The sequence below is a fragment of the Phyllostomus hastatus genome, unplaced genomic scaffold (assembly GCF_019186645.2).
Source record: "Phyllostomus hastatus isolate PE091 unplaced genomic scaffold, TTU_PhHast_1.1 phas_scaffold_182, whole genome shotgun sequence".
Taxonomy (NCBI): domain Eukaryota; kingdom Metazoa; phylum Chordata; class Mammalia; order Chiroptera; family Phyllostomidae; genus Phyllostomus; species Phyllostomus hastatus.
The window spans coordinates 507,618-534,904 of NW_025334013.1; the positions used below are offsets into that span (position 1 = coordinate 507,618).

The 27,287-nt window shown below is 66.7% G+C and overlaps 3 protein-coding genes across 3 annotated transcripts; 2 read left to right on the forward strand and 1 right to left on the reverse strand.

The window, feature by feature from the left end:
* Positions 1-1,141: 1,141 nt before the first annotated feature.
* On the reverse strand, positions 1,142-3,148 carry FNDC10 (fibronectin type III domain containing 10). Its single transcript, XM_045859369.1, has 2 exons — positions 2,414-3,148; positions 1,142-2,325 (listed from the first exon to the last, which is right to left on the reverse strand). Exon 1 carries the CDS (start codon positions 3,127-3,129, stop codon positions 2,422-2,424), a length of 708 nt encoding a protein of 235 aa, XP_045715325.1. The 5' UTR covers positions 3,130-3,148; the 3' UTR covers positions 1,142-2,325; positions 2,414-2,421.
* A 12,276-nt stretch (positions 3,149-15,424) lies between these two features.
* MIB2 (MIB E3 ubiquitin protein ligase 2) lies at positions 15,425-23,342 on the forward strand. The gene is made up of 19 exons (XM_045858724.1): positions 15,425-15,724; positions 16,673-16,889; positions 17,214-17,483; positions 17,555-17,726; positions 18,443-18,549; positions 18,664-18,858; positions 18,998-19,140; positions 20,238-20,342; positions 20,416-20,578; positions 20,656-20,789; positions 20,894-21,042; positions 21,126-21,282; positions 21,361-21,521; positions 21,617-21,743; positions 21,836-22,069; positions 22,324-22,502; positions 22,582-22,763; positions 22,849-22,914; positions 23,021-23,342. The coding sequence occupies exons 1-19, from the start codon at positions 15,476-15,478 to the stop codon at positions 23,257-23,259; spliced, it is 3,249 nt and encodes a 1,082-aa protein (XP_045714680.1). The 5' UTR covers positions 15,425-15,475; the 3' UTR covers positions 23,260-23,342.
* A 1,395-nt stretch (positions 23,343-24,737) lies between these two features.
* MMP23B (matrix metallopeptidase 23B) lies at positions 24,738-27,192 on the forward strand. Its single transcript, XM_045858725.1, is given in 10 exon segments — positions 24,738-24,782; positions 24,784-24,886; positions 24,889-25,052; positions 25,372-25,508; positions 25,581-25,720; positions 25,787-25,954; positions 26,225-26,389; positions 26,477-26,587; positions 26,670-26,796; positions 26,894-27,192. Coding segments are annotated over 10 exon segments (1,335 nt in total). The 3' UTR covers positions 27,069-27,192.
* The last annotated feature ends 95 nt before the right edge of the window (positions 27,193-27,287 follow it).

A 27,287-nucleotide genomic window follows, 5' to 3' on the forward strand; every position in this document is an offset into this window, starting at 1 on the left:
GAAGGATGCTAAGGCCACTGGGGAGGAAGGCTGTGGGGGTGACCTGGAATCCGAAGCAGGCGCACTTGGCACCACAGGTGCAGGCTGTCTACCAGGCCAGGCTCACCCGGTGGACCTCGCCGGGCAGGCGGCTGGGCTCCAGGCCTCTTGAGAAGCCCCTGGCCTGGAGCCCTGGAACCGCATCTCCGGAGACAGCGGCGGGTCAGGGCAACCAGCCCCCTTTGCCAGCTCATAGGCCAGGTCTGTGGCCCTAGCTGGTGTGAGCTCAAGCCCGTAACCAGAGCCTGAGGTCCGGAGAGTGGGGAGGAGGGCAGGAGAGCAGGTCTCAGAACCATGTGGCCCCAGCTCGGGGACCCGGGAGCCCCCGGAAGCTGGAGGATGGGCCATGGAGCCTCAGGCAGCATTTCCGACAGGTCTGCCTGCACCCTGGGGGAGACAGTGGCGTGTCCCCCACAGGCAGTCTGGACCAGAGGCTCTCCGTCTTCCTGCTGGACGTGGAACCCAGCCCACTCACCCCCCCCACTGCTGCACCCTCCCCCTTCCACCCAAGGATGAGTCACTCCAGAGCCTGCCCCCCTTCCCTGCTGGTTTTGCTCCCCAGGGTCACAGCAGCACCAGGGTCTTAAGGACAGACCAGGTAGTGGAGGGCCTATCGGGAGGGTGGGTGGTGATGCAGTGCATGTCACACAGGAGCCCCAGGGCTACTGGCTGTCCCTGACCCCCCCCAACTCCAGCACTGCAGGAGGGGACTAGGTCAGGAGGGGGCCCTTCCTGGAACCACCTAATTGCTGGTCATCACAGCTCACGGAGGTCACCCTGAGACCTGGCTATTCCCAACTACAGCAGATGCTGCCCCCACCCCGACACCATGCCCACACTGTGGGCCCAGGAAATATTTTCCCAAGTGGGTGGGTGGGCAGGCCCACAGTGGAATACCTGCCTAGCCCTCGGCCAGAAGCTGCAAGGGCAGGGGACCTGGGGCTGGCCACACCTGACCAGGTAAAGACCCAAGGCCAGCCACTGGGCTGCCACTCCAGGGACTCGAAGGAGCTGGGGAGAAAGGGGCCCAGCTCGTCCCCTCCCCCTGCACCCTTGCCCCACCTCCCAAATAAGCACAGGAGGCAGTGGTCTTCGTGTAAGGACAATGGACATTGTGGACACTGGCACCAGGCTCACACCTGAGCGGTGCCACGCCAGGGGTGGGCAGGGTGGAGACGGCGGGAGGCAGGGGCACCAGCCAGGGCCGGGGGTTGCTGGTGGTCGCTAGGGTGAGGGCCACAGGGGTTAGCCACAGTGACTCCAGAAATGCCAGGTCCAGGGTGGTCACGGTCGGGGCCTCACGGAGAGTGAGCACTGGGTGTCGCCGGGCGGTCAGCGCAGGAGGCAGCCTCAGCCGGGGTGCTCAGGTCCGCCCGGAGGGGAGCGGGGCCCGCCTTCCGTCCACAGTGGGTGTGTGGGCGGTGGCCCCGCCAGCCGATCCCGGGCTCGCGGTCCCCGGGACAGGGCGGGAGAGGGGGGTGTCGTCTGTCGTGCTGTGGACGAAACCTGGGATCCAGACCACCGTGCAAGGCCCTGCCACCAGGCTCCCTCTTCCTAGCCGTCGGCCCCCGCTCGTCACAGCACGTCATCGGGGGCAGCGCTGCAAAATGAGAAGCGGGGAAGGCACCCAGCCCCGACCTACCAGCTTCCCCCAAGGTCGGAGAACACTCACGGCCGGAGCAGCTGGGTGCCGGGCCGGCCTGCTGGACTGCACCTGGCTCCCAGCTCGTCAGACACCCGGCAAGGACACACTAGGGGGTGCTGTTTACAGAGGCTCCTGCAAAGCGGGAAGGGGGGTCCCCAGGAGGACTCTAGCCAGAAGGACACACAGCCCACCAATCTCAAGGACATCAGGGGACAAGATGGCTGGCTCCTGCAGTGGGCCCAAGACACTAAGGCACAAAGCTAACCTAAGCCCGCTGGGGTGGGGTGGGAGGACAAGCTCCGAGGGGACCTCGGGCCGGCAAAGCGCACAGTGACCAAGCAAGGAGGACAGCCCAATTCTTCCCACTTGGCACAGGTTGCAGCTGCAGGGTGGCGACGGGCAGGCGGGGTCCTAAGGGCTCTCGCTAGAAGGGGTTCTGTGTCCTGAGGGCCCCTATACAGGCTTCTGGGAAGCAGGAAGAGCCCTGGATGCAGCTGGCACCCGTGCCCAGGCCCAAGGGGCAGTTCCGAACTGGATTCTGGGAAGCGGATGCCAGGCTGGCAAAGTCGTTCGATGACTCCTGGCCCTGGCGCGGGCGGGCCGGTGCCCTCTCCATCTCCAGCAGGCCCTGCATGGCGATCCTAAGGAGGGAGCAGGAACCAGGTGGCAAGAGTGGGCCTGAGGCCTCCCTGGCATTTGTCGGTAGACAGAGCCCCGGTGGGCGGTCACCTCCAGCTTCAGGGCTGCCGGCGCAGGCCCGGGCGCCCGAAGGCCGGGTGCATGAGGTTCTCCGTGATGTAGGCCACGAGCAAGCAGATGACCACGAGCATGACGCAGATGGAGCCGCCCACCGCCGTCATGGCCACGACGATCTCTCGCATGCCGGCGGGCTCCGCGGCGAACTCCACGCATTCGGTGGGCCCGGAGGGCTCCGGGGGGCCAGCGGGGGCGTGCTCGGCGCGCAGAGGCAGCAGCTGCAGGCACAAACGGTAGCGCACGCCGTCGTGCACGTCGGGCAGCAGGTAGTCGCGGCAGGAGGCGCCGAGCAGCACGCGCTCGCACGGGAAGCGAGTGTAGGCGCCGCGCCACGAGCAGTTGAGCGCGAAGGCGCGCACGCGGAGCGCCTGGGCCGGGGGCAGGCGCCACTGCAGCAGCACGCTGCGGTTGCGCAGGACGCTGGCGCGTAGCAAGTGGCCGGCAGAAGCGTGCACCGCGCAGCCGGGCGCCTGGCAGCTGAAGCCGCGCGCAGGGCTGCGGAAGCACAAGCGCCCGCCGCCCGCCTCCGGGCCTTCAGGCAGCACCTTGTAGGGGCACCAAGGAGCGTCGGCCCCCGGCTCCCAGCCCGGGGGCGTCGGGACGCCCGTGGCGCAGGGGGGCGGCGCGCAGGCGGCCAGCAGCAGGAGCAGTAGGAGCAGCAGCGGCGACGGCGGCGGCGGAGCGTGCATCCTGCAGCTGGGCCGGGCGCGGGCGCGCGGGCGCGGGCGGAAGGTTACGCGGGCCACGCCGCCGCCGCCACCACCGCCGCTCCCCGCACTCGCCCGCCGCACCGCGCCCTCCGCCGCCGCCCGCTCTGACTCGCCCCCGCGCCCGGTGCGCGCTCGGACCCGGCGCGGCGGCGGAGGCGGGGCCGCCCCACGCTCCGCCCCCCTTAACCCTTGCTGGGCCGCGGCCTGTGGGTCCCCGGCCCCGGAGGGTGGATCTCAGGCGAGAATAGGCACGGGGCAGCGAACCCGAGCCCCTGGTGGCGGCCACCGCGGCCTCGAGACCCCTGTCCTCTGCCGCGCGGGCGTGTCGGCTCCGCGCAGGTCCACCTGCGCCTCCTTCTCGCCGTGCGAGCTCACTTCCGATGCCCGCTCCCCTCCTTGCCCCCGCCAGGGTTTCTGAGGCTTTCCCGTGGGCTGTGGCGGGCAGTCGTCCCGGGGTCAGCTCCGCGACTCCCTTAGGCCACGCCGTCGAGGACGTGGTGCTTCTGGACGGGGAGGAGAGGCAGCGCCCTGGGACTTGCAAAGCCCCGATCACGCCGGTCCACCCCGGACGCAAGGTGGGGACGTCAAGTTAGAGTCCTGCCTGTCCTGCCGCGAGGAGGAGGCGAGGACGGAAACTCCCTGAGCCCCCAGGGCTTCCGGCCCTCCCCCGCTGGACTGCACAGACGAGGGAGGGGCGTGGACGATGAGGCTTCCCTGGGTGAAAACTTCTTTCATTCTTCACACAAAACAAGCAGCTACAGGGCAGACCACTCTCTGCTCTGGCTAACCCCCGGGGCAGCCCTCCCGGAGGTCCCGGACGTGGGTCAAGGCTGGACAGAGAACCCTCCTTCCCCGCAAGTCCACTTTCTCCCAGTCTTGTCTTCAGGATTGGCCCCAAGACCCTTGCCGCTCAGTCCCATTCCTACCTGGCTCTCCCAGCCCTCCAGGGCCAGGGGACGGCTGGCCAGGCCTGCCCGGTCTGAGAGGACATGAAGCAGGAGCACCTCCCGTTCAGGGAGTGGGGTCTGGCTGGACAGTGGCTCTGTGTCCTGGGCAGGGAGGCCAGGAGTGGTCGCCGGCCACTGGGCTGTGTACCTGGGGCTCCCTGGGGGCTGTTCTCCCCTTGGGGGAGGGGGGGACTCAGTGGGCCGCAGTGCTCACGAGATACGGGTCCCCAGCTCTGGACAGCCATGGAGCACCCCATCCCCAGCCTCACCAGTTCCTGGCCATCGCCCAAATTCAGGTCACCACCAGATCTCAAGGCCTCTAGCAGAACCCGAAGGCAAAGGTCAGAGGCCCCCACGCCAGCCCAGCACCCCTCGTTACCTGGCCTGGAGGACCATGACCCCAGCACCAGGCCTCTGCAGCTGGTGGGGACCCTGAGCAGGGTCTCCAGGCCTCCGCACCATCTAGCTTGGGGGTCAAGGTTTGGGGAGGGGCTTTCCCTGGCCCCTCCTTTCCCCTCAGGTACAGAGGACCCTGGGCCCCTGCCCCAGCTCCGTGGGGGTCTCAGGAGTTCCACCAGAGAAGCAGAAAGCGATGGTGACCAGCCCCCACTGCCCCTTGGAGCACAGGCCAACCTGCTCACACCGGGTCCAGCGGCAGCCAGAGGTGCCTGCAGGCAGAGGCCTGAGGGGTAGGAGCCCCGTGGTGGGCAGAGCGGGGCAGGTGGCTGTGTGTGAGGGGAGGCTCTCCGTGCCTTAGACACGCGGGCGGAAGCGAGGCGGCGGCACCCGTTGAGTTGACAGCCTTTGCGACAGAGGTGCCATGTCCTGGTCGGTCGCTGGGATCCGGATCCTGGGCGCTAAAGTAGACGGCGAGCGCCACCTGCCGGCCCTGCGGGGCACTGCCGCGCGGGGCTGCGGCCTGGGCGCTGGCAGCGGTCTGGGAAGGTCGCACTTTAAAACCTTTTCTGTCCTTTTTGCACCCGTCTGGCTCGCTGTCTTAGCCTTTTGTCTGTGAGTTGTGCGCAGTCCTCCCAGGCCCTGGCCTCGGGCCGTGCCTGCACCGGCTCTGCCAGGCGACGGCGCTGTCCTGGGTGCTTTGCCATTCCTGGGTTTGAGGTCGTGTTTGGGAGGTCTCCCCAGTGCTGAAGCTAAAAACGGGTTGTCCTTTGGGTTCCCGGTACTTACATGGTTCTATTTATTTACTCTGCATCTATTTTTGGTCAGCGCCAGACGGTCCGGCTTAGGGCCCAAGGCTGGGACTCCGCTCCACTGCTCCCCGGGGGCCTGCGAGGCGGCCTGTTCCTCACAGGCTTGGCACGCGGGGCCCTGCTCCGACCGCACCATTTGCATTGCTCGGACCTGAGTGCGCTTTTTACCGCCCGGCGGGGCGGGCGCCCCTTCACTACTCCTACCGTCCAGGCCTCCGAGACACGTTTCCAGCAACGGTGGGTGCGGCTCTGCCCGAGCAGGGCACTGGCTGGCAGCCCCAACTCTCACCCTCCCTCGGGACAGTGGGGCCCTGTGTCCAGGCCCGGACCGCCCAGTGCTTTCCCACGGCACGGCAGCCTGGCCCCGGCCCCGGCCCCGGCCCCGAGCGGGCGTGTGCCTCAGCTCTGCGTCTCGGAGTCCCTCTCCGTGAGTCGGGACTGACGACGTGCTGCCGCCCGGCCCGCCCGGCTGAGGACGCCCGTGAGAACACGAGTGCCCCGGACACAGCAAGCACTGAAAAGTGGTCGTGGGGTCGATGTGGCTGTGGGCTGAGAAGAGGGGCGTTGACTGGAACTCTGCACTCCGTGGGGCGTGGCACCCAGCCTCCCTTCCCGACGCTGCTTCCAGAAGGACCCCTGTGCCTCCTGGGAGGAAGAAACGGGGTCCCAGAAGCAACATTCACCAGCTCGCCCAGGAGCACTCTGCGGTGGTCTAGGGGCACCCAGGCCTGCGCAGGTAAGGGCTGCATCCGCCCTGGTACATCTGCCCAGCTGTTAGGGGCGGGGAATGCCGCTGTTCCCAACATCCATTCATCTGTCCATTATTTCTGAGTGACTTCGCCAGAGGCACCTGGGCACGTGGCCTGGCATGTCCCAGCTGCGTGTGCTCAGTCCTGGCCAATGGAACGTCAGTGGTATGGCCCCCCCTCCCCCTCCTCTGGAGGAGCCGCCCTGGACCACCCGGCACCAAAGAGAAGACCCATCCTCGGGTCTTGTCTAAGCCCCTTTTATTCAAAGCTTTTCTGACACTCTTGGAGGGGCATGGCCCCACCTACTCCCGTGTGTCACTCTGAGTTACGAACAGGGAAAGAGGGCTCATTAGACATTTGAAAAGACCTTTTAACAGGAAATGGAGAGACCGAAGCAAATGGAGGAGAGGAACCTGGATGAGAGGCTTTTAAAAATCTGTAATTAAACCAAAGTGAGAAAAATTGTACCTGTGAAGGCCACTATGAAAAGGAGTCAGAGGAAATGAATCTGAACTCAAAAAGATAAAATAGGTGGAAGCTGCGATGCGTTTTCACACCTCCCAGCAATGAGCAGTTCTCCAGCTCTCAGTGGACAGGGACCACTGTCCTACGCCTTAATAAAAATTTTGTAGAACAAAAACGAACTGAAGACCTACCCCGATGTCAGGGTGCACACGAAAATAGTTTAAGAACATCACATCTGAAAGAGAAGGGCATGCTTAGAGCTCATGGTATAAAATATAAACAGAAAAATACACAGACACCCTATAAACTTGCAACAGCATTTGGAAACCGTACACCTGTTTACAGACTTCAGTGGGGCGGCTCAGCGGACTGAGTGCCGGCCTGCAAACGGAGATGTTGCCCGTTCTGTTCCCAGTCAGGGCACACGCCTGGGTTGTTGGTTGGTCCCCAGTGGGGGGCGTCCAAAAGGCAACTTATCGATGTCTCTCTCACACTTGATGTGTCTCTCCCTTCATCCTTCCCTCCCTCCCATTCTCTATAAAAATAATTTTTTAAAGAAGATGGGTTCAGCCCTGGCTGGTGTAGCTCAGTGGATTGGGCATCAGTCTGTGAACCAAAGGGTCACTGGTTCAATTCCTGGCCAGGGCACATGCCTGGGTTGCAGGCCAGATACCCAGTGAGGGGCGCATGAGAGGCAACTGCACATTGATGTTTCTCCCTTTCTCTCTCCCTTCCCCTCTCAGTAAAAATAAGTAATATAAAAAAAAGGTGGGTTCATCTGTACAGCCACAAGATGTCTAATCAGACAAGCCCTTAAAATTAAGTGTTTTGAGCACCCTGGCATTCCTGCCACATCACCCCTCAGTGTCTGAAGGGGAGGTGTCTTGAGCCTCATGCTCAGGAGCCACCGCTAGGACTTGCATGGTGTCACTGATCTGTCTGCCTGGACCCTGCCTGGGGCAGGACGGCTGTCCTGGGAGCTCTCTTCCTCCTGCCTTCCCTGCCCTCCCGACCTTGAGCACCTGCTGCTCATCTTTGCTCTCTCCCCGCTGCCCCCTATTGCAGTTCTTTTTAAATTCAACCTTTATTGTATTTTTTTCCATTGCCACTTAGTTCCCTTATAATCCTTTGTCATTCTGCTACAATAACTTCCCTCCATCACGCCCAGCTTTGACTTCTGGGGGTGTGCTCCTATGGGGCGTGGCCTCCTACCTTTTGGGAGGAGGAGCAGCCGCCAAGCAGGGCTTGAACTGCACCTGCACCGAGGGCTGCAGATGGACCTGCAGGGCCGGCTGGCATCCCCCCCACCCCCAGCCCCTGCTCTTTTCCGGCTCTGAAACCCGTGTCATTCCTTCGCAGATCTGTCTTTTCCAGTAGCCACGGCACCAGCCGCTTCCCCTGCTTCTGATCGCGACGAACTCTTCCGGTTCACTTTTTGTGGCCCTTTGTTAGTTGCTTTCCTTCCACTTCCATTGGTCTGCTATGTAAATTTCAACTTTTAAAAATCTAATGGTTTTTGAGAAAAAGACACAGACACCATCTGCTTCATTTATTTACACGTTGCTGGGTTGCTTCTGGCACGTGCCCTGCCGCAGGACCGAACCTGCTGCTCTTTTCGGGGCAGCGAGCCCGGCTCACCGGCGTCGGGTGGCTCTCACCCGCTCCTTCCTGCCCCCTTCACAGCCTCCTCGCCCATCACCACTGGGTGCTACGAGGGCCGCCAGCTGGTAACACGTGCGGCAGCCGGGAGAACTGCGGTCACAAGCATTTTGTCAGCAACGCCACTTGCTTCTCTTCTTCAACCATCTCGGGTGATGCCCTTCTACTGACCTTCCCGCTGCGGGCAGCCGTCAACAGCTGGTCCCTGGCCCCAGCTCAACGCCAGCAGGACTCCCCAAGTTGGGGCGCGCTGGACAAGAAAAGAGGCTTCACTGCAAACCGCCCCGCGGTAACACAGCGTGGCGCTGAGAACACTGCTGTATCCGCTGCCCGTTCGGAGGCGAGGCTCCCCGCGACGCTGGAACCCGGGAAACACACCCCAGAATCTTCAGCTATAAGTGCATCCCAGGGACCCCACCAGAAGCTCGCTTATATGGGCAGCAGGCCCTGCCCACTGGACCCTGATTGGTCGCTACAGATCCGCTGATTGGCCAGAGATGGGCAGCTCTGATTGGTTGGGGAAAACCTCCGTCCTATTGGTTGCAATAGGATTCCAAGACCTCCTCTAAAAGGGCTGCTCGGGGGCTAGATACAGTGCCGGCAGGTGATGGGGCCAGGGGCGGGCAGGTCTGCGCAGGTGCTGGGGCTTCTCCACCAACAGCCGGTTGTGTGAGAGGCACCTGTGCAGGGGTGGCTGCTGCTTGGCCACCAGGAGCCCTTCTTAGTTCGCACAGCCCCACATCTTCTCAGGTCTTCATCTTTTTCATCGCTGCCAAGTGCACTTCTTCAGCGTCGTCTGTGGAGCTCTGTTCTTTTCTGGGTGATTGTGAACGTTGCAGTTCCGTTGTTCGCCGCCCGAATCTCCTCTTTGTTCAGCACCCGCTGGAGACAGTGCGCCCAGTCACCCTGGACCCTGCTGGCACTGGGATGGCTTGCGTCCCTTATCGCTCATTCAGGGGCCACTGTCCCGCTGACCCCACACCCTGACTTCCTACCTCGGTGGCTCACCTTTTGCTGAACATTTAGGGCGACTCAGACTGCATTTTGGAATCAGCCGTGCGGTTACTTGCATCCCACTGTTCCAGTGCCCTGCTGTCTCCTCCGTTCCCATCAAACCTTTTCGATGCTTCTGCATCTTCACAGACAAGATCCAGTTTAACTAAATCCTGACACCATCTACCCAGAGGGTAGCGTCAGATCCTGAGGGGCAAGGGTTCGAGTCCTCGGAGACTGATTTAGACTCCATCACAATTCCACGTGGCTACCTGTGCTTCTGATCGACTGGACATAAATTGGAGGTTTCTACAACCCCGTCTTTAGATCTGACTGGTTTGACAGAGCTGCTCAGAGAGCTCGGGAAGTTTACTTGAGGGATCACCAGTTTATTACGATAGGACATGACTCAGGAGCAGCCAGACGGAAGGGATGCACGGGGCCAGCTGCAAGGAAGGGTCACAACCCTCTCCCCAGACCTCCATGTGTCCATCCACACATCTTTCTCGTTTGTTTCAAGGAGGCTTCATTAATCACACAGGCACAACTGACGAAATCACTAGCCACTGGTGACTGAACTAAATCCCCAGCCCCTCCCCTCCCCCGCAGGTCAGAGGGCCAGACTGAGTCCCAGTCCCCTCATTACATGGTTCCTCTGGCAACCAGCCCCCACCTTCAGAGGCTTTTCGAAAACAACCGTGTTAATACAAACTGTGGTTAAGAGAGGCTTGTTACGAATATCAAAATAAGCTCTGAGACTCTCCACTTGGGAAACACACGAGTCCTTGGAGCTCTGTGCAGGAAGCTGGCCAAGGACCACATACATCTATTTCTTAATATAAATCAAGTATCATAGAGCTTAAATCAACAAAGGATGGGAGATAAAGTTAAGGATATCTACCAGCGAAAGAGGTAAACAATAGGGTTAGTCTAAGAAGTCCATCAGAATCTCAGTAGAGCCCTCGCTGGTGTGGCTCAGTGGACTGAGTGCTGGCCTGCGAACCAAAGGATCGCAGGTTTGAATCCCAGTCAGGGCACCTGCCTGGGTGGCAGGCCAGATCCCAGTAGGGGGCGTGTGAGAAGCAACCACACATTGATATTTCTCTCCCTCCCTTCTCCTCTCTGTAAAAATAAATAAATAAATAAAACCTAAAAACATCTTAGTAGAAATCCCATTGCGAGAACATAGGGAATGTTAGGGGAATGTTCTTTAAAAAGCTCCCAAAGCTCCCACAGCGGTGCACACGAGGCTCTGGGACGAAGAGGACCTGTGCCCAGGGCCGCGGGTTAGGACCACGTCAAGATGTCATCACCAAGCCCAGGCCCAACTGCCCACCACTGGAAAGGTCAGTCCTTGAGAGGCCGCTGGTGTGAGGGACGTGGTTTTCTTCAGGGGCTGGCCGCCTGGAAGGTGGGGACTCTCGTCGCAAAGCCCGTCTCCCCATCTCACTGCAGGCAGGGGGGCTTCCGAGGGGCAGGAGGGACAAGGAGAATAGAGAGGTCGGGGGAGAGAGCCTGTGCAAGTGCTGCAGTGTCCTTGCTGGCCCCGATGTGGGTCTTCAACGTCCGCGTCCTGGAACCGTTGGGTGCCAGCCAGAGTCCTGCAGGTGGGCGGCCGCGTCGGCCAAAGCTGTGGTCAAGACCATTTTTGTACAAGCAGGAACTGGAACTGCTGGCGCTTGCAACGTGTTTACAAAGAAACTGTCAGCCTGTGAGTTCTTTTTATTAGTTTGCTAGGACATTTTATTCTAATTCCACGTCATGGTAAGTCAGAGTAGCATTCCGTTTTTATTCCCTGTTACAGTATATCATTGTGACAGGAGACAACACTGAAGATAAAGGGGAGACGCTCAGTGCTTCCACAGAGAACAGATCACACACAAACCACCGGGAATTAGAGTGGCTCCGGAGTTTTCAACTGCAGCCTTGGGAGCTGACAGCAAAAAAATTTATGACTTCACAAATCTTGAAGGGAAAGTACTTCCAACCTAGAATTCTATACCTTGCCCAACTATCGATTGGAATGAGAGCAGAATAAACACATTTCAGGCACGGACCCTTCCCAGGAAGCTACTAGAGGGCTGACTGCAGCAAAGGGAGAGAGTAAACCAAGAAGGGGAGACAGTGCAGACCCCAGGAAGCAGGGGCTCCATTACAGGAGAAAAGCAAAGAGATCCACAAGGCTGACCACATAGGAAAGCTCGAGATGACAGCTGTGCAGGGGCTTTGAAAGCAATCAGTCAGGACCAGGACAGGGGGACAGAGGGCTCTGGCACAGAGGTCTCCAGGACGAAACAGGGTGTGTCTGAGCCTCTGGAAAATGTTACCGATAGGCTTGTAGCAAAGATGTTAGAGCCTTGGGGGAAAATTGGCTATGGGTCAGTAAACTCTAAGTATAAGAAAACTCTTAAGGAAAAATAAATACTGGAGAAGTATTAAGAGAAAAAAGAAAATATTGTGCAAGAACGGAGGCTTTTTGCAATAACAGGAAGCAGCCAGCACTCAAGGAAACGTACCGGGGAAGTTGATGTAATCCTAAAGGTTAGGGAAGTCACGTGGCCATTCAGTGGGGAGGGGAAGGGGTTGTTTGGAGACCAAGTTCTCATTGACCTTACCTGGAAGTCCAAAGAAATGCCTAAATAGACAACTAGCAGCCTCTGGTTTAGCAACAAGGTTCCTGTCACGGGAAAAGCTATAACTTTCAAGTATCTGCCTCCGTGGAATACACAAAGGGCGGTGACTTTTACTCTGTCCCCCGTTCTGCGCGAATTAAAGCCGTGTACTGCCGTTACTTTGACTTTAACACAAATTACATCAAAAGAGTTGGCTCCGACCACGCTTCGTCTCTCCGTCCCCGAGGTCAAACCAACGTCGCTGCGAACAGATGCCCAGGTCCCCGCAGCCTCCGTCTCCCCGGTAACGGAACGCGTCTCCAAACCCAGTAGCGCCACGTAGGATCTGGAGATGGCGACGCGCCTCGCACACTTACGCACTTCCGGCGCAGGTTCCGCCCCGGAGCGGAGGGGCATGGTCCCCAGTCCGCGCGCCGCCAGGAGCCGAGTCCGGCCCCGTGTGTGTCCGGCCCTCAGTGACCCGGGGCGCCAGTGTCCCTGCGCGCACCCAAGGAGCCCTGTCCCTTCCCGTGCGGTTGCATGCCGCTCGGCCCCCGCGCCCGAGTGTGATGACAGGTCCGTGCGGCTGCCGCAGTCCGCACCCCTCTGACGACTGGATCCCACGTCGTCCGACGCGAACGCGCCCTGCGTCCGCGGCGGCGCAGACCCAAGCTGGAGCCCCCGCTTTTCCCGGGGAAGCAGGCCTTCCCATCTCTGCGGGGCCAGGGTTCCATCACGCCGGCCCTGCCGCGGCGCCCCCAGCAGCTGTCTGCGTCAGGGCCGCCGCGGGGCCTCCTGGGAGTTGAGGTTCAGGTCCGCCCCTGCTCTTGGCGCTCGCGGGCTGCTGACTACAACTCCCGGCAGGCCTTGCGGCGGCCCCAAGAGCCCGAGCGCTCGCTGGGGGCTTCCACATCCTTGGCCGGTGGGCTGGGGTGCGGCGGTCTGGCTGGCTGTGGCGGGGCAGCCGAGAGGCTGCAGGGCTGCCGGCCGCCTTGCTAACAGACGCGGCGCTTCTCAGGCCCCGGGAGTCCCTGCGACAAGCGGGCGGGACGCAAACTTGCGAGCAAGTGTAGGGGCCAACGGTGGTCGTACTGGGGCCGGGGCCGGGGATCTGGCAGCCGCCGGGGGCCTGCGCGGCTTCCCGAGGAAGTGTGATGGAATGACACGGGGCGGGGCGGCCCCGGGCGGCAGAGGCGGGGGACACCTTGGGGGTGGGCGCGCGACCCTGTCCTGTCCTGGCTCCTTGTGTCCCGGCTTCCCCCGCGGGCCAGTGCTCTTGGCCAGCACGCAGCGCGGGGCCCTGACGTCTGCGGGGCCAGGGCCGCCTGTCCTCCGGCTGCACTCCAGGCGGCCCTAGACCCCAGGGATCCCTGCGGGGCAAGAGGCAGGCTCCTGGGGCGGCTCTAGGTGTCGTGGGCGCCTGCCCGGGCATGGGCATACAGTCAGGTTAGCTCTGCCCGCGCGATCCCGTCGGAGGTGCTAACTGCGTGTCTCCCTGCTGCCACAGGGTCGTGGCGTGCGCCGGTGGCCAAGCTCAGTGCCGGTGCCCAGCTCTCAAGGCGTCAGGGCTGCGGGGGGACTGGACGGCCAGACAGGTGAGCTCTTGAAGGGCCTGCGGTGTGGTCGTTGAGGTTCGGCGCTCTCATTCCGTCTGGCGCCTGTCGAGAGGTTTTGCTTGCTTTCACCTGTGTGTGGTGGGGTGGAGAGTTAATTGTGCCTCTCTCCCTCCGAGTTCGGAACTGGTTGAAGTAAACAAAGTCGCGAGACCGACTCCTGGCGGGCACCAGCGGGGCTGGGGATCAGGCAGCCTAAGTAAGAGCAAGCCCTGGCAAACCTTGTCTTTCCTGGCAGGTCCCCTGTCGCCATTCCTGTGACCTAAATGTCACAATCCCACCCACGACGGGCTGGTACAGGGGTTGGAGTGTGACCCTCCAGTCTGTAGGGTGCCCGAGGGTCTCCCCTGGGGCAGTGACCACCCTGCACGTCCTTTGGGCCACCCGACCCGCAGGTTTCAGGCAGGGCCAAGTGCGCTCTCCTGAGCTCTGCCTCAGGGCTTCACCCTACCCCCTCCTCGAGAATGTCCACATCACTCTTCGCCAGGGCTGCCACATGACGGGAGCCTGCTGACGGTCCCCTGGGGGTGCCGAGTCCAGCAGCAGCAGGCCCTTGCGGGGCCGGGGGGCTGCCTCTGTCGCCCCCAGTCTCCTCTCCACACAACTTTTTCCCTCTGAATAAAGGCACTTTGCCAACTTTTTAGCCGAATATGATTTAATCTTTGTGGCGCTGAAGTTTTTCCAATAAAACACCGACAAGCAGGGGGCACCGTGCCTGCACACTTCCCACGCGGTTCCAAACACGCGGGCGCCCAGGCGGGCGGGCCGGCCGGCCCTGGGAAGAGGGGGACCGGCAGCGCACAGGACGGCCCCGGGGCGGCTCTGGTGCTGGAGATAAACACTGACGGTGTGACGCTGCCTTTTACAGCCACTTCTCCCGGACTTGCCGGCGGGCCACCTGCGGGGTTTGCTGCGCTCGGGGTCCGCGATGGCTGCTGGTTTCCAACAGGGGATCTTGGTGGCTGAGCAAATGTGCGACCCAGGAAACAGCAGCTCGGGGTCTGGGAGGCCGGCGCGCGGCCGGTGCGCGCTCTGAGGTAAGTCCCACTCGGCTGCAGCATGTCGGTCGCACAAGCCCTGCCGCCCTGGCTGCCTCAGAGTCGTTTCGGACGTTTGTAGTCACAGCCGAGGCCGGGGCTCGGTGCCAGCCGGACGCCTGGCCTGTGGGCGCCACGGGGGAGGGGGGCGGGGGGACGGGTGCTGGCACAGCACTGTCTCTGGCAGCGGAAGGAGGCGGTGGCTCTGGATGAGCCCCTGCTGGAATGGGGGCTCTGCTCCCAGCCCCACCTGCTCCTGGCCCTGGTGTGGCCCCCACACACACCCTGGCGGACCTCCCGAGGGGGGTGGCAAGCTCTGACGCCGGGACCTGGTGTCACGTGGAGCCCAGTCGGCCGTGTACTGGGCCCTGGGGAGGACAGCGACAGAGACCGGGCAGGGAGGTGGTGGCTCCCCTCACCCCACGAGGGTCCTAGGGCCCTGGGCCGAGGTGCTTCTGAGCCGGGGCACTGGGGCCGCGTCACCGTGGTGCATGCAGGGGAGCAGCGGGCAGGCGGGCTGGCTCCGGTGACGCCGTGCTGGGTGGTGGTGCCCAGACCTCTGGAGTGGGGTGTGGAAGGCAGGGGACGGGGAGGCTCCCAGGGCACGGGTGCCCCAGAGCAGGATGCTCCTCTGTCCTCCCCTGTGCCCCCCAAGGTGCGTTCGTCTGGGCTAGCAAGGTGGGAGTGGGGTGTGTGTGGCCTGGGGGTCAGCCCTGGGAGGGTGGCAGCTGGCTGGCCCGGGGTTGGAGGCGGACTGCCAGGCTGTGCTAAAAATACCGGGTGTGAGGGCGCCAGACACTGGCCAGAGGCCCTGGTGACCCTGCTGGGCAACCCAGCCCTGCTCTCTGCTCCCCGCCCCGTGTCTGGTTGGAGACAGTCCTACAACAGCAGGTGTGGCTGGCCAGGGGGGCTAAGCTGGGCCCCGGGGTGCGCCGCCCTGCTGTGACCGCCTGGCTGGTGGCCCTGGGCTGGGGTCCTGCTCGCACTCTCCGTGCGGTCGGGTGCCCCCGACAGGGTGGGTCCGCACTGGGCCCGGGCCCTCATGCGTGCGGCTGCCTGGGAAGAGGCCGCTCCGGCAGCTGCGGTTCCAGGTGCATCTGGGCGGGAGGACGGCACAGGTGGGCCTGGCAGACGTCTGCAGCCTGGAGAGGGACAGCACAGGGCTCGGGTCCTGAGGGGCAGGGACGGCACGCTGCTGCCACGGGCCCCTCTAGGCCAGGCCGCTCTGCCGGAGCCAGACACGCGTGACCCTGCTGGCGGGGAGGCACCAAGCAGGACTCCGAGGCCACAGGTGGGTGGCCCGCCATGCCCGCCTGCCCAGGTGGCAGCCCACAGGACCCTGCCCCTTGCCTGCGGCTTGCTGTGGCCAGCAGAGGGTGGACAGCAGGTTACCTGGGTTCTGGGGCCTGTGGCCTGAGCAGGAACGGGGTGGTGGGCAGGGCATGGCCGCTGCCTCTCCTCACTGCCCATCGGCGGCCTCGGCTGGGCCGCCGTGTTCCCCAAGGTGGCCGGGCCCGGGCTAGGGGTGCCACAGGGCCCAGGCCCTGGAGCGATGTGGCTTTCCTCCCCGGGCTGACCTTGCAGGTGCTGGAGGCCGTCTGACTGCAGCTCGGCTGCACCCCAGCGAGCCCCAGGGTCCCCGCTGGCCTCCCACAGGCTGTGCGGCCAGGCTGCCCCGGCCCGGCCTCACGGCCCAGCAGCGGGGGCTGCTGCTGTGCCTCCAGGGGCCGCTCAGCCCTGTCCTGCACGTCCTGCTGGGTTCTGCTCTCCACCGCCTTCCAAGTCCGTCCGCGCTGGTGCGCAGGAGGGTCAGCGGGCGAGGCGAGCCATCTGCGAGGGGAACGGGCGTGCATTTCCGGGTCAGGGGTTATGCCCACCTGGAAGGCCCTGCCGCCGAGGTGGCCCCCTCTGCCACTGGCTCCAGGGCTCCGGGCCCGAGAGTCACTCGCCGCGCTGGTGGCCTTCCTGGGAACTGGGTCAGGTTGGGGCACTCAGCTGTTCCTCCACACGTGCACCTGAGCCTCCCTGCAGCGGCCGCTGGGGGAGTGGGGAGGCTCCTGCTTCCCTGGGGCCAGAGGGGGCGCTGTGCACACACCCGGGGCAGCTGGGCTTCCGGAGATGGCCCGGCAGGGCGGCCGCTGACCTGGGGGGCGTGGGAGGCGCTGTGCGGGTGACCGACCACGTGCGGCAGCGGCCGGGGTAGGGGGGCCTGTCGCAGGGTCTTGCCTGTCTTCCACAGGGGCGTCTGCACTGTGCGCTGGGAGACTGCGCGCCGGTCCCGCCCGGTGTCCCGGCCCCTGCGGTCTCTGTGGGCCTCAGCCAGCAGCCTCTGAGCCTCTGGCCGCCCACCCCACCCCCCCGCCTCAGCTGTGTTGCCCGGGAGCCACGCCCACTGATTCTTAAACGCCCACGACTGGACCTACCAGTGGGCCCTTGCCGAGGGGGCCCCCCGCCAGGTGTGTGCCCTTGGTCCCCAAGATCCACTTTCCTCCCGTGGGGGAGGAAAGTGGATTCCCCCCACCCCTCCGGCGCACAGCAGGGCAGGGTCTCCGAGCAGCTTGGCGGGCCTTTCCACAGAGGTGTCCTCCCCCCCTCCCCCATGGTGCCACCTTCACCATCGGGCTGCCCCTCCCCCCGCTGCCTGGTGGCCAGGGACCTCTCACCCTCTCTAGCGCGCATGCTCACACACTCCTCTCCACCAAGCTCCCTGGGGTGGGGTGGGTGTCCACCCCACTCTCCCCGGCAGCCCCGCCTGGCCTGAGGGCGCCCCCTGCCTGCAGGTCCCCGAGCAGCGCCGCCTACCATGGACCCAGACCCCCAGGCGGGCGTTCAGGTGGGCATGCGCGTGGTGCGCGGCGTGGACTGGAAGTGGGGCCAGCAGGACGGCGGAGAGGGCGGCGTGGGCACGGTGGTGGAGCTCGGCCGCCACGGCAGCCCCTCGACCCCTGACCGCACGGTGGTCGTGCAGTGGGACCACGGCACCCGCACCAACTACCGCGCGGGCTACCAGGGCGCGCACGACCTGCTGCTCTACGACAACGCCCAAATCGGTGCGTGCGCCGGACGGGCGGGGGGCGGGGCGGGGCGCGCCCACCGGCCCCTCACGCTGCCCCGCCCCCAGGCGTGCGGCACCCCAACATCATCTGCGATTGCTGCAAGAAGCATGGGCTGCGGGGCATGCGCTGGAAGTGCCGCGTCTGCGCCGACTACGACCTGTGCACGCAGTGCTACCTGAGCAACAAGCATGACCTCACGCACGCCTTCGAGCGCTACGAGACGGCCCACTCGCGCCCGTGAGTCCCGCCGCCCCGGCAGCCACCCTGCGGCCGCGACTCGCTGGGCCCGGGCGTTGGCACCTGCTGCCGGTCCACCCAGCAGGCCGCAAGGAGTGGTGCTCTGGGGTGGGGTCTCCTGTGCCCTGGCACCGGCCCCAGGTCCAGGCGGGGCTCCCGGGAGCAGGGCACGGAGCGCGGCCTGAGGGTGTGCAGCCAGCATCTGCTGCGGAGGCCCTGGGCCTGGCCGTGGGGGCCCACCCCCAGGCTGGGCTGAGGAGGGGCTGCTGGTCTGGCTGGAAGGCTCCTTGGCTGTGGTCAGGAGGGTGGAGCTGGGGAGGAGGTCGCTGGGTTGGGGTAGGCACCACCCCATCCCCTTGTGTCCTGGTCACTCCCCGCACTGTAGCCAGAGGGGAGCAGGGGTCAGCTCTCTGGGCACCTGTGGCTGGGCCTGTGTTCCTCGTTCCTACATTAATGGTGTGGGGGGGGCCCACACACGGTGGCTGTGCTGTGAGGCTGTGCCCGGGGTGCCCGCCCAGCCCAGCATCGGGGACGGTCTCCTGGAGGGGGACGGTCTCCTGGAGGAGCACGGTCAGCAGGCTCACTCCAGGCCCCGAGTGAGGAGGGCACGGGCCTGCCCGGCCGCCGCCAGGGCCCCGGGCGTGGGGAGCGAGGCTGGGGCGGCCGAGGGCTGTCACGGGGCCATCACGCATGGCCCGGGGTGTGTGGTCTTGCAGGGTCACGCTGAGTCCCCGCCAGGGCCTCCCCAGGACCCCACTGCGGGGCATCTTCCAGGGGGCGAAGGTGGTGCGGGGCCCCGACTGGGAGTGGGGCTCGCAGGACGGTGAGTGGAGGGGGCGGGGCGGGGCGGGAGGGGCGGGGCGGGGCTGGCCCGGGGCTGGGCGGGGCTGGCCCGGGGCGTGTTCTTAGCCTGCCGGCGGGTCCACGCCCCCTCCAGGAGGGGAAGGGAAGCCAGGCCGAGTGGTGGACATTCGTGGCTGGGATGTGGAGACGGGCCGGAGTGTGGCCAGCGTGACGTGGGCTGACGGCACCACCAACGTCTACCGCGTGGGTCACAAGGGCAAGGTGGACCTCAAGTGTGTGGGCGAGGCAGCCGGCGGCTTCTACTACAAGGAGCACCTCCCAAGGCTCGGTAAGGGCTGCCCCCCTGCCCTCCCACCCAGGCTGGACCTGCAGCTGGCCCAGGCGGGCTCTGCAGGGGTGGGGGGGTGCAATGAGGGGAAGGGAGGGTTCGGCCTGAGTGGGGCCCGCCGCCCGCCTCCCGCCTCCAGGCAAGCCGGCGGAGCTGCAGCGCAGGGTGAGTGTGGACGGCCAGCCCTTCCAGCACGGGGACAAGGTGCCGTGCCTGCTGGACACAGACATCCTGAGGGAGCTGCAGGAAGGCCTCAGCGGGCGGAGCCCCAGGATGGCCGAGGTGAGCCGCCCCGCCCACGGGTCCCGCGCCCTCCCTTCCTCCCATCTCAGGGCCTCGGCCACAGGCCCCAGGACTCGCCCCGGTTTGTCGGACGGAAGGGCACCTTGCACGGCACCACGGATTGTGGGGACATGCCGTGTGGTTCAGCCAGGAGACCTGCAGGCCTCCCCAACGGGCACTCGTCGGGGTGCCTGGGCCGAGGCCCTGTCCTCTCTCTTCTGCATCCCCTCTCTGTGCGGCCCTGAGGGGGGAGCAGGGGGCCTGGGGGCGGTCCGGGTGGGGAAGGACGCAGGCCGGGGGGCCACTGGGAGCCGCGGGGGCGGGGCAGGTGGGCGCGGTGTCTCTTCGGCACCAAAGGAAGCCACTGGTGGGCTCACCTCTGAAACGCCGCGGGGGCGCTGTGTGGGGCGTCTGTGGGGGTGGGAAGGCCCGTCAGCACAGAGGCTGATGCTCGGCGCTGGGTTGGGAAGAGGAAGGGGAGAAGGGGTTCGTGGGGGGTGGGCAGTGGAGGTGGTGGGGGCCCTGGGACGGAGCGGTGCCTGGGAGAGGACACGCCATCACTCAGCTCGGGACCCGGAGTCCGGGGACCCCGGGAGCCTTCAGGGAGGGTGTGTGTGGGGTCACGAAACAGGTGGTCCGTGGAGGGAGTCCTGCGCCTGCCGGAGAGGCCTCAGGTGTGGGGGAAGTTACCAGGGAAGGCTCGGGGGTGGGGGTGAGGCCCCTTGACCCGGCCCCCACGCTCTCCTCAGTCATGCTGGGGCCACACCCCCAGCGCCCTCTGAGCCCGGCCTCGGCCCTGCCGCCTGCTCCCCCGCCTGGGTGCAGGGGCCGGCTCGCCCTGGGCTGCACCTGGGCCGGAGAGGTTTCTGTCTGCTCCGGCACCGCCGCCCGCACCCTCTCCAGCCACCGCCCCACGGCACTGAGGCGGAGCCACCGGGGCGTCCTGGTCACCTGTGGCCCTCCTCACACCAGACCCTCTGGCAGCGACTTTGGCCAGGCCTCCCCGCCCCGAGGCGCCCGGTTGGGGCACCCCTGCCCGAGGACCCTGGGCGGCCACGCTGGCCTGGGGGCCCCTCACAGGCGCCCCTCTCTCTCAGCACAACTCCTTCCGGGCGGGCGACGTGGTGCGGGTCATCGACGGCCTCGACACGGTGAAGCAACTGCAGGCCGGCCACAGCGAGTGGACGGAAGACATGGCGCACGTGAGGCCCCCCGCGGCCCCCACCCTGTCCTTCCCGGCAGGGAGGCCTGCCCGTGACCCTGCCCTCTCCGCAGGCCCTGGGCCGCGTGGGGAAGGTGGTGAAGGTGTTCGGAGACGGGAACCTGCGCGTGGCGGTCGGCGCTCAGCTGTGGACCTTCAGCCCCTCCTGCCTGGTGGCCTACCGGCCCGAGGGCGACTGCAACCTGGACGTGGCCGAGCGCACCCGGGAGCACAAAAGTGCGGGCACCTGGTGGCGGTGGCGGTGGGCGGCGGGGCCGCCCGGGGCCGCCCTGAACCTCGGCCTCTCGCCCCAGGCTCCCTGAGCGCCGCCCTGGACAAGCTGCGCGCCCAGAAGAGCGACCCGGAGCGCCCGGGGAGGCTGGTGGCGGAGGTGGCCCTGGGCAGCCGGGCCCGGGCCCTGGACCTGCTTCGGAGGCACCCTGAGCAGGCACGCTCCCCAGCCCACCCGGCGCCCGCCCTGAGACCCCGAGACCCCGGCCGGCCCGTGGCGGGGGCGGGGCCTGGGAACTGACCTGCTGGCGCTCCCGGCAGGTGGACACCAAGAACCAGGGCAGGACCGCCCTGCAGGTGGCTGCCTACCTGGGCCAGGTGGAGCTGGTGCGTCTGCTGCTGCAGGCCCGGGCGGCCGCGGACCTGCCGGACGAGGAGGGCAGCACGGCTCTGCACTACGCGGCGCTGGGGTGAGGCCCGGGCGGGGGCCCCGGGGGCCGGGCCTGCGGTTCCCCGGGCAGCGGGCAGCACACCCTCCCGCCTCTCCCGTCAGGAACCAGCCCGAGGCCGCCCGAGTGCTCCTGACCGCGGGGTGCCGCCCCAACGCCCTCAACGGCGCCCGGACCACCGCGCTGCACGTGGCCGTGCAGAGGGGCTTCCTGGAGGTGGTGAAGGTCCTGTGCGAGCTGGGCTGCGACGTGAACCTGCCCGTGAGTGCCGGCCCCCCGGCCCTGCCCCCCGGGCCCAGGAGGCCTGCCGCCGAGTGACCGCTGGCCCGTCCCTGACAGGACGCCCAAGGGAACACGCCGCTGCACTGCGCCATCTCCGCGGGTGCTGGTGCCCGGGGCATCGTGGAGCTCCTCACCCAGGTGCCAGGCATCAACCTCACCGCCACCAACAGCCAGGGCTTCACCTTGCTGCACCATGCGTCCCTCAAGGGCCACACGCTGTGAGTTTGGGGCGGGCACAGGGCCAGGAGCCGGGCTGCGGCCGTCCCCCCCCCCCCGAGGCCGCCCGCCCCAGACGCACCTCCCCGCTTCCCAGGGCCGTCAGGAGGATTCTGGCCGGGGCGCGGCAGCTGGTGGACGCCAAGAAGGACGACGGCTTCACAGCGTTGCACCTGGCCGCCCTCAACAACCACCGGGAGGTGGCACAGATTCTTATCCAAGAGGTGAGCACACGGGCTGCCCTGCTGGCAGGGGGCCGGGGCCGGGGCCTGTCAGCATCTCTGGGCTGACCCTGCGCCCCCACCCCCCGCCCCAGGGCCGCTGTGACGTGAGCGCCCAGAACCGCAAGCTGCAGTCCCCGCTGCACCTGGCCGTGCAGCGGGCCCACGTGGGGCTGGTGCCACTGCTGGTGGACGCCGGCTGCAGCGTCAACGCCGAGGACGAGGACGGGGACACGGCCCTGCACGTGGCACTGCAGCGTCACCACCTGTCGCCCCTGGTGGCTGATGGGGCCGGGGGGGACCCGGGGCCTTTGCAGATTCTGTCCAGGGTGAGGACGTGCGTGTGGCCGCAGGCTCCAGGCAGGACCCGAGGGACCGCCCCCCTCGGCTGTGGGTGACCCCTGGGAGCCAGGCCCTCTGGAGGGGTGGGGCAGCCCCACACCATGGCCCTCAGCCCCTCCCTCCGCCTCCATTCCCTGGTCTCAGAGGGGCGTTGGGGCCTGGGGGCACCGGTGCCCCAGAGGCTCCCTCCGGCCAGCAGGCCCCCAGGCCAGGCCCTCACCTGCCTCTGCCTGCCTCCCAGCTGCAGGCCTCGGGGCTCCCCGCCAGCGTGGAGCTGACGGTGGGCGTGGCAGTCGCCTGCTTCCTGGCGCTGGAGGGCGCGGATGTGAACTACACCAATCACCGCGGCCGGAGCCCGCTGGACTTGGCCGCCGAGGGCCGCGTGCTCAAGGCCCTGCAGAGCTGCGCTCAGCGCTTCCGGTGAGCCTGGGTTGGTGGGGAGTGGGGGTCGGCGCCCCGCGCCCGGGCCCCCTCAAGCCCTCTCCTTCTCCAACTGCAGGGAGCGGCAGGCGGGCGGGGGCCCGCCTCCGGGCCCCAGGCTGGTGCTCAGCATCCCTAACACGGTGACGAACCTGCATGTGGCGGCGCCGTCGGGGCCCGAGGCGGCAGAGTGCCTGGTGTGCTCGGAGCTGGCGCTGCTGGTGCTGTTCTTGCCGTGCCAGCACCGTACGGTGTGCGAGGGTGAGTGGGGGAGGACGGCGAGGATCCGGGTCCCTGGGGGTCCAGCGCGGCCACACCCAGCTTCCTGCTCCCCTCCCCCCCGCAGAGTGCGCGCGCAGGATGAAGAAGTGCATCAGGTGCCAGGTGGTCATCAGCAAGAAGCTGCGACCCGGTGGGTTAGGGCTGGATGGGAGGGGTGGGTCTCGCACCGGCCCCTCCCCCACGCCCCCGCGTCCGCACCCCCTGGCGGCCAGCGCCTGACCCGGACCCGCCCGCAGACGGCACGGAGGTGGCCAGCGCGGTCCCCGCGCCCGGCCCGCCGAGGCAGCTGGTGGAGGAGCTGCAGAGCCGCTACCGGCAGATGGAGGAGCGCATCACCTGCCCCATCTGCATCGACAGCCACATCCGCCTCGTGTTCCAGTGCGGCCACGGCGCCTGCGCGCCCTGCGGCGCGGCGCTCAGCGCCTGCCCCATCTGCCGCCAGCCCATCCGCGACCGCATCCAGATCTTCGTCTAGCCGCGCCCCTCGCTCTCCGCAGCCACGTTCGCGTCACCCTCCGGAGCCCCACCCCCCGTGTTTTATAAAAAGATTCACGCACTTTTCTGCCTGGTGCCTGCTTAAGGGGCGTGGGTCTCAGGCCCTGGCGAGCCTCGGTGCCCGCGTCCTGCCCACCACGCCGCCGCCGCCGGCCCATTCAGCTGCCGCACCGGCCCAGCTGTTGGCCTTGCTTGGCGGCCAGACGCCCCGCCCCCTCCCGACCCGGTATCCTGCCTTTCCCAGGGCTTCTGGGTCCAGACACCGCCTCTGGGCCAGAAACGTCCTCCCGGCACAGGCAGCCTCCTGCGACCCGGGAGCCCCCCGCCGCCCCTCCACTTCTCTCCCCAGCGGGCTGTGGAGACAGGCTTGGACCAAAGTGGTGCCTGGTTCTCGCTGCGGGTTCCGGGGCCGCGGGGAAGTGGGGTGGGGGTGGGGTGCGGCGGCGTCGGTTGTAGGCCAGGGACCCTCCTCAGGGTCTCAAGGACTGGGGGGAGGGCAGGCGTGCTGGGCAAGTATTCAGCCGCGAAGACTGGGGCGCTGTCCCTGCTGCGCCCCGCGTCGGCGCTTTCCAAGAACCACCCGAAATGCTCCCCCGGAGCCTCGCGGCGGCTGGCCAGGCACTTGGCGCTGACCCCGCTGGCCCAGCGCACCACTGTCATTCTGGGCTCAAGGCCTGGATGGGGAGCGGGGAGGGCCAGGACCCTTGGCCTTGCACTGACTGCCCCACACCCCCCTCCAGCCCTCGGATCCCGGTCCCCCCAGCCCAGAGGCGCCCTTGCCAACATCCCGCCTGTCGTCCCCCCCCCCCATCCTGGTACAGTCTGGACGCCACCCTCGGGCGCTCCGGCCTCAGGACACCGCCCCCCACCTCCCACCCAGGACCACTCCAGACGCGGGCCGCGTGCCCGGCTCCGCCGCAAGGGAGCCGAGTCAGGGATTCCTGGCTCCCTGCAGATCCTGTCCCTGGGCGCCTTCCCCCCACACCCGCCACCGGGTCCCTCCTCTTGCCTCTTCCAGCTCTCCGTGGGACCCCTGCCGGTCCCCCTCCCTCCTGGCGCCGTCCCCAAGCCGCCTACCCCGCCTCTTCCCGCTGAGCCGCCTGTACTCACTTGCCACGTCCCCTCCCTCAGCGTCCCCGCCCCTCCCCCAGGACCCTGCCGGGCTGTGCCAGGGGACCTATCCTGGACTGGCCCGGATGGAGGTCCTCCCCAGGAGTCTCGTTCAGTGTCCCGGGAGTTGGGGGCGGTCCGTTGAGGGGAAGGCCATTCAGCCCGCCAGTTTCGGACCCCAACTGACCATCTTTGCCTGACCTTGAACCCCTGGCGTCTGCCCTTTCTTGCTGGCCGGGTACCGCCTTGCCCCCACCTCCCGCGGTAGTGGCTCCACCCGACAGGCCCTGCCCAGGCCACTGCCACCGACCCGCAGGCCTGCCCGGGGTCCCCCTTGCTGACAGTAGGATGGCCAGCTGGTTCCCTTCAGGGATGGCTGTCCCCACCCCCCGCTCCCCACCCCCCACCCCGGGGCTGTAACCCGAGCCGTCTCAGCGCCTCCCCTGGCTATCCGCGCTCCTGCAGGTCCCGCAGCCCCGACAGTGAGTCGGAGTCCGGAGAGCCATGGCCCGCGGGCCCTGCGTCTCCTGGGCGTCCTGGGGCACCCGCGCGCCGGCCGGCCGGCTGGGGGCCCTGCTGGGCGCCCTGTGCCTGCTGCCTGTCCTGGCGCTGCTGGCCCGGCTGGGGGCCCCCGCCGCCTGGCCCTCCGGGAGCGCAGCGCAGGTGAGTCCGCCCCCGCCCGCGCGCCGGGGCAGGAGTCCGAGTGTCCGCAAGCCCTGACGTCTGGCGGGATTGGGGTGGGGGGGAGGGGCAGCCTCTGGCCCCCGATTCCACCCACTCCGCCCTGGCTTATCTTTAGTGACCCTTTTGCTTTCTGGCTGTAAAAGTGACACTCGCCGGCTTGAGGTAGAAAACCAGAAAATGCAGAAAAACCAAAAGTGGAAGTCAGTGCGCCCCCACCCGCCAGCTTCCAGTCGGGTCTCCCGGTGTTTGTGAATGGGGCAGCCCCGCTGCCTCCCCAGAGCGCTTGCTTCCGTTGAAGGGAGAGGCCACGCCCCGCCCCGCGGGGGTCCCCACTACCCCAGGGCCCGGCCCGCTGCCCCACCAGGCACCCCGCAGGCGCCGGTACACACTGACCCCGGCCAGGCTGCGCTGGGACCACTTCAACCTCACATACAGGTGCGACTCTCGCCCTGGGGGGAGGCCGGGAGCCGCCTGGACGCCCCCGCTGACCTTGAGCCTCCACCCCAGGATCTTATCCTTCCCGCGGAACCTGCTGAGCCCCAGGGAGACCCGGCAGGGCCTGGCCGCCGCCTTCCGCATGTGGAGTGAGGTGTCCCCGTTCAGCTTCCGCGAGGTGGCCGCCGAGCAGCCCAGCGACCTCCGAATAGGTGGGTCCAGCGCCCCCGGGGCCCCCGCCCGCCGCCAGGACCCCTCTCAGCCCTGTGTTCCCCCAGGCTTCTACGCGGTCAACCACACAGACTGCCTGGTGTCCGCGCTACACCACTGCTTCGACGGCCCCACGGGCGAACTGGCCCACGCCTTCTTCCCCCCGCACGGCGGCATCCACTTTGACGACAGCGAGTACTGGGTCCTGGGCCCCACGCGCTACAGCTGGAAGAAAGGTGGGCTGGGGCGGGCCGCGATGGGGGGGTCACCCGGGCCGGGAGAGGGAGGCTGCGAGGAGGCCACGGGAAGCCCGAAGCCCCCAGCCCCCAACCCCCATGACGCTGGAGAGGAACGAGGCCGCATTCCTGGGAGCAGAGCTCACCGCCGCGGCCAGCCTGGAACGTTCTCGTCTGCCCGCGGCCGCAGCCCTGCCGGCGAGCAGCCGCGGGGAGCCAGGCCGGGGGGCGGGCGGACCGGCCCCGCGCGCTGACCGGCGGGGCCCGCAGGAGTGTGGCTCACCGACCTGGTGCACGTGGCGGCCCACGAGATCGGCCACGCGCTGGGCCTGATGCACTCGCAGCACGGCCGCGCGCTCATGCACCTCAACGCCACGCTGCGCGGCTGGAAGGCGCTGTCGCAGGACGAGCTGTGGGGGCTGCACCGGCTCTACGGTGGGTCCCTGCGGCGGGCGCGCGCGCACGGGCGGGCGGGCGGGCCTGGGGCCGGGCGGGCTCTGAGGTCCGTCCGCCCTCCGGCAGGCTGCCTGGACCGGCTGTTCGTGTGCTCGTCTTGGGCGCGGAGGGGCTTTTGCGACGCCCGCCGCCGGCTCATGAAGAGGCTGTGCCCGAGCAGCTGCGACTTCTGCTACGGTGCACGCGGGTGCGCGGGAGGGGGGCGGGCGGAGTGGGAAGGGGCGGGGCGCTGACGTGGCCCCTCCCTCCACCCCCGCAGAGTTCCCCTTTCCCACGGTGGCCGCCACCGCGCCGCCCCCCAGGACCAAAACCCGCCTGGTGCCCGAGGGCAGGAACGTGACCTTCCGCTGCGGCCAGAAGATCCTGCACAAGAAAGGCAAAGTGCAGTGAGTGACCGGCCGCGACGGCGAGCGGGGCGGCGGGGGCGGCGGGGCCCGGGCCCTGCCCAGCGCTCGCCTCCGCCTCCGCCTCCGCCTCCCGCAGCTGGTACAAGGACCAGGAGCCGCTCGAGTTCTCCTACCCCGGCTACCTGGCGCTGGGCGAGGCGCACCTGAGCATCATCGCCAACGCCATCAACGAGGGCACCTACACGTGCGTGGTGCGCCGGCGGCAGCGCGTGCTCAGCACCTACTCCTGGCGAGTGCGCGTGCGCAGCTGAGCGCGCCGCGGGCCGCCCATAAAGCGCTTTCTCTCTCACGTCTGCGCGCCCTTTCTTGGGTCTGGGGGTGGTGCGGGGGGCACCTAACCTGCGCCCCCCCGGGTGTGGGGAGCCTGACGCCAGGACGTCCCAAGTGCCCGGCACTGCCCCTCGGGGTGAGGACGGCTCTCAGACCGAGTGGCCTTTCCCGGCCCCTCGGGTCCCGGCGCCACGGGTTCG

What these genes read in the sequence shown, in the direction of transcription:
- FNDC10 (XM_045859369.1), bottom strand. Translation starts at nt 3,129, where the DNA reads ATGCACGCTCCGCCGCCGCCGTCGCCGCTGCTGCTCCTACTGCTCCTG.
- MIB2 (XM_045858724.1), top strand. Translation starts at nt 15,476, where the DNA reads ATGCGTGCGGCTGCCTGGGAAGAGGCCGCTCCGGCAGCTGCGGTTCCA. An exon ending in CTACGACAACGCCCAAATCG is followed by an intron (nt 17,484 to 17,554) that starts GTGCGTGCGCCG and finishes CCCCGCCCCCAG; the next exon opens with GCGTGCGGCACCCCAACATC. An exon ending in CAGCAAGAAGCTGCGACCCG is followed by an intron (nt 22,915 to 23,020) that starts GTGGGTTAGGGC and finishes ACCCGCCCGCAG; the next exon opens with ACGGCACGGAGGTGGCCAGC.